Genomic DNA, 5,431 nt, shown 5'->3' on the forward strand with positions numbered 1-5,431 from the left:
CTAGGAGACACCTTGAGTCCCCACTAGGAAACATTCCGGGTCCGGTCCCAAGGACCGCCCCCTTCCTCTGAGAGATGGAAATATTCCGATAAGGGCATCCTTCCATATTTCCAAATATGGAAGTGTTTAACCCTATAGGTTGGCTAAGACCGACTTGCAAACGACTATATAAGGGGAGCCCAAACCCTAGAACAAGGGATGGACACTTCAAGACTTAGAAACTAGAGATAGGCGGCTAGAACTAGGGTTCTTACTCAAAACATTGTAGTTCCGACCTGTTTATCTAATAAAACGTCTCTTCAAGTCTCTTTTCTTTGATTCTCACTAAATACTAAGTCTTGTCCATCGTTCCGTGGTACTCACAAAGATCCTACACAAAAATACCCTAACAGTTTGGCGCTAGAAGGAGGGGAGTAATCTAAACTACGTGATAATAGCGATGGATGAGCAGAACGAGCTACCCGAAGCTACCCAGAGAGAAGCTGAGCTCCAAAGGCAGCTCGATGGTCTACAAAGTAAAGTAACCGAGCTGCACAGAGCTCGAGAGGAGGTTGTGGAGAGTCAAGAGCTCTCCTCAGAAGTCCAGAGCTTGAAGGAGAAGCTCGACAAACATTCCAAGCAACTGGAGCAGAGCGCCGAGAAGCTCAGCCAGCTCGAATCAGAGAACCTAATCCTCTGGTGTTGAGGAAAAATACTCAGGTATTAAATTCCTCCAGACCCCAGGCAGGACACCGGCCCCTGGGTCCCCGCTAGGAGGCACCCCGATTCCCCGCTATGAAGTATTTTGGGCCCGGTCCCAGGGATCGTCCACTTCCCCCGGTAAAAGGAAAACTTCTGATAAGGAGAACGTTCTATATTTCTGAATATGGAAGAGTTTAACCTACTCCAACCGACTAAGGCCCACCTTAAGAAGATTATGTAAAGGGAAACTAAACCCTAAAGCAAGGGATTGACACTTCGAGACTTAGAGATTAGAGCTAGGCGGCTAGAGCTAGGGTTCTTACTCAAAACTGTTGTAGTTCCAGCTCTTTGATCTAATAAAACGTCTCTTTCTACTTTCTTAGTTGCAAATCAATACAACTACCCACGAAATCTAAGCCTTGTCCATCGTTCTGTGGTACTCACAAAGATTCTACACGAAAATCCCCTAACAGTTTGGCGCTAGAAGGAGGGGAGTAATCTAAACTACGTGATAATGGCGGTGGACGAGCTACCCGAAGCTACCTAAAGAGAAGCCAAACTCTAGAGGAAAATTGATGGTCTGCAAAGTCAAGTAACTGAGTTGCATAAAACTCGGGAGGAGGCTAATCCCGAGCTCTCCTTGGAATTCCAGAGCTTGAAGGAGAAACTCAACGAACACTCCAAGCAACTGGAACAGAGCGCCGAGAAGCTCAGCCAGCTCGAATCGGAGAATCTTAACCTCCGTGACGAGAACCAAGCCCTCAACACAAAGAGTAACAAGAAGCGTCGATTCCGGTCTCAGGTCCGCCCTATGCCGACTCTGGAGACACCCAACTTCGGAACAGGTGCGAATCTCCCACCTATGGCGTCGGGAGGAGACGCATCAACGCGCGAGAAGGCTAAGGATGCCCAGACCTACGACGTGGAAGACAGTGAATCTGAGGCGGAACCCAATAAGGAAGCACCTGATGGAGCAACGAAAGCAGAGTCTCCTATGGTCGCTTACCTGGAACAGATGTTCTCCAAGAGGCTCGATGCCATGCAGTCCATGGTAGAGAGGCTCCCAGGAGTAGCTCCCCCCATCCGGAAGAGAAACCCCGACTCTTATGTCGATACTCCTTTCACGGATGAGATCACCTTGATCGAGATGCCTAGGAAGTTCTCCTTCCCCAGCATAATGGCGTATGACGGCACCACTGATCCGGATGACCACTTCGCCCAATACAGACAAAGGATGCTCGCCGTAGCACTCCCAAAGGAGTCGCGTGAAGCTACCATGTGCAATGGGTTCGGCTCCACCCTGACCGGATCCGCTCTGCAATGGTACATCAACCTACCCTCCAGGTCCATAGCCTCCTTCGCGATTCTCAGCGATAAGTTCGTGGAACAATTCGCCCGAAGCAGGGATCTGGAAAAAATCTCTGATGGCCTCTACGAAATCCTCCAGCACATGGTGGAACCCCTGCGAGGCTACATAGCCCGCTTCAATCAAGAGAAGGTGGCTATCTCTGCCTTCAAAAGAGGCGTACTCCCCGACGGGGATCTCTATAAGGAGTTAACCAAATACCAGTGCAAAACCATGGAAGACGTCCTATCTCGAGCCTTGGCGCATGTAAAATGGGAAGAAGATGTCGCTAGCCGCGCTAAGGCGCAACAAAAGCAGGATCCGAAGACGATCAGATCAGACCGAACCGAGCAAGACGAGAAACCCTCTCAAAGACCAGCCAGGGACTCTGGAAATCGAAACCGGGGCAGATACCAGAACCAGCCAATCGATAAGGCAAAAGGGATGGCAGTGTCCACGTGGCCAGACATCTCTCACCGCTCCATCTCAAGGCCGGAGCTGATCAATGTTCTGAGGCGGATGGGCCAACAGGTTAAGTGCCCTCAGAAGATGAAAGTACCCTACTCTTTCCGGAACCCTGGTTTCTGGTGCGACTTCCACCGAGACCACCGTCACCAAATGGAGGACTGCGTCGCACTAAAGATCGAGGTCAACGAGCTGCTTAAGAAAAGACACCTCAGGGAGTTCCTTTCCGAGAAGGCCAAGAGCCACCTATAAGTTTTAGAGAATCTGAGTTTGATACAAGGAAAGAAAGAGATTAGAAAAGTCTAGAGGTGATTTAGGAAGAGTTTAGCTAAGAGTTTAGTGTATAATCATGATTGAGAGTTGATTGAGAGTCTTTGAGTCTAAGAGAGTGTTTTTGTGTCAAGAACTATCTAGTTATCATTAATCAAGAGTTTACAATTTATATGAATGCATACAAGGGTTTTCCTTAAAGGTAAAGTAAGCAAAGCATGTGAAGTCAAGGGGGAGCTAGGCGCCGGTTTCAAACTAAGCCAATGGGAGACTTCACATGTGTGTGATGAATGGATAAGGTTGCTTTCCCTTTCCAGCTGCATACAGCCTGTCAAGACCGCGGCCTTATCCTTCCCTCAACGGTCTGATCAAGCTCTGGTAACTCTCCATAGTTACCATTACCCTTATCACAAGTAACCTTCCTAAATAGTGAAGTGTGTTCACCCAAAGCTTGTACGGCCATTCCTCATGTACGGCCTGTACGGATTGTATGGACTGGACCTCCTCAATCCCTTTCCTCCTAGTGCTTCATTCCTTCATATCCTCCCCTTATATACATTACTCAACACTTCATCTCATGATCTCATCTCAACACCACCTAAGCAAGGAGACAACGGGAAAGCCCACTGAAGCTGCTCCCATCTCGCCACCTCGACAGGACCGAGTGATTCATGTCATATCGGACGGTTCGGAGATCAGCGGCATAAGCCACGCAGCCGCGAAGAAAAGCACCTGGAACGCCAAGCACGGCCTAGAGGCAGCCAAGCCAAAACGCCTACTCCTAGGTACGGACAAAATAAGTTTCACAGCCAAGGAGCAGGAGAAAGTTCTCACCCGCATCACGAAGCCCCTGGTCATATCGCTCACTGTAGCGAATTTCCTGGTGAAAAGGATACTAGTAGATAATGGAAGCTCCGGCAACATCATCTTCCAGGCCGCATACAAGGATCTGGGGATGGAGGAAAGCGCTCTAACTCGGAGGATAACCCCGCTTATAGGGTTCAGCGGAGAAGTCAAACAAACTGTAGGAGAGGTGACACTCCCCGTATACGCTGAAGGGATCAACATGTCAACCAAGTTCCTCGTTGTTGGCTGCGACTCATCCTACAATATGATCCTAGGACGGCCCTGGATTCACGGCATGGGAGCCGTCCCTTCGACTCTTCACCAGATGGTGAAATTCCCTACACCCTGGGGCATAAAGGCGATCAGAGTAGATCAGGTGTATTGCCGCTCCTGCTACCAGACTACTCTGAAGGGAAATACCAAGGTCTTATAGCAATTACAGAGTAAGCCTCCGGCTCATCACACCGAGGAACCGGAGGTAGAGGAAATGGACGACGTGCCATTAATCGAAGGAGATAAGACCCGACATCTCAAGATCGGCTCCAAGCTGACCGAAGGATTGATGAGGAGATTAATAGACTTCCTCAGGTCCAACTCCGGTTGCTTCGCTTGGTCCCACACAGATATGCCTGGGATCGACCCGGAGATCATCATCCATAAGCTGCAGGTGGATCCCCTACATCAACCCGTCAGACAAAAGAGAAGGAAGTTTGCTTCCGAAAGGGACGCAATCATCAACGATGAAGTCAAAAGCCTGCTCGGTGCGGGGTTCATTCGTGAGGTGCAATATCCGGAATGGCTGGCCAATGTCGTCGTGGTCAAGAAAAAGAACAGGAAGTGGAGAGTCTGCATAGACTTCACAGACCTCAACAAGTCATGTCTAAAGGACTCCTTCCCGCTACCTCATATCGACAAGCTGGTGGATTCCACCGCTGGGCATCAGCTGATGAGCTTCATGGACGCATTCTACGGCTATAATCAAATACTTATTCATCCGGAAGACCAGGAGAAAACATCCTTCATGACGTTCAGAGGGATCTACTGCTACAAGGTCATGCCCTTCGGCCTAAAGAACGCATGATCAACCTACCAATGACTGGTTAACATGATGTTTGCGGACCAGATTGGGCAAACCATCGAGGTCTACATAGACGACATGATGGTCAAGTCCCTGGAGGCTGAGGACCACATATCTCACCTACAGCAAGCCTTCTCCACCCTCCAAAAGTATAACATGAAGCTCAACCCAGCTAAATGCTCATTCGGGGTCAGTTCTGGCAAGTTCCTTGGGTACATTGTAACCCACCGGGGCATCGAGGCCAACCGGGAACAAATAAGGGCCATTCAGTCAATACCTTCCCCGAAGAACGTCAAGGAGGTCCAAAAGCTGACGGGAAGAATGGCGGCCCTGGGCAGGTTCATCTCCAACAAAGCTCATGACTTCTTCGGAACCCTCAAAAATCCAAAGGACTTCCAGTGGACGGAAGAATGCGAATCCGCTCTCCATGAGCTAAAGGCGTATCTCACCACTCCTCCTCTCCTATCCAAGCCACTACTCGGTGAGGTCCTGCTACTATATCTAGCAGTCTCCGAACACGCCTTGAGCGCCGTCCTAGTCCGCGAGGAGGGAAGCAAGCAGCTACCTATCTATTACGTAAGTAAGGCTCTCCTGGACGCGGAAACCCGCTATAGCCATCAAGAGAAGCTGTCCTTAGTCCTAATAGTCGCTGCTCGCAAGCTCCGACCCTACTTCCAGGCTCATCCAATCGTGGTTGTCACCTCCTTCCCTGTAAAGTTGGTCCTCCACAAACCCGAAGTCTCCGG

General features: G+C 49.7%; 1 protein-coding gene across 1 annotated transcript; it reads left to right on the forward strand.

The window, feature by feature from the left end:
* The first annotated feature begins 439 nt into the window (after positions 1-439).
* On the forward strand, positions 440-4,040 carry LOC106355744. Its single transcript, XM_048749687.1, has 4 exons — positions 440-678; positions 1,270-2,709; positions 3,079-3,139; positions 3,420-4,040. Exons 1-4 carry the CDS (start codon positions 440-442, stop codon positions 4,038-4,040), a joined length of 2,361 nt encoding a protein of 786 aa, XP_048605644.1.
* Positions 4,041-5,431: the final 1,391 nt, after the last annotated feature.

This window comes from Brassica napus, chromosome C3 (genome assembly GCF_020379485.1).
Source record: "Brassica napus cultivar Da-Ae chromosome C3, Da-Ae, whole genome shotgun sequence".
In the NCBI taxonomy this organism is placed as follows: Eukaryota; Viridiplantae; Streptophyta; class Magnoliopsida; order Brassicales; family Brassicaceae; genus Brassica; species Brassica napus.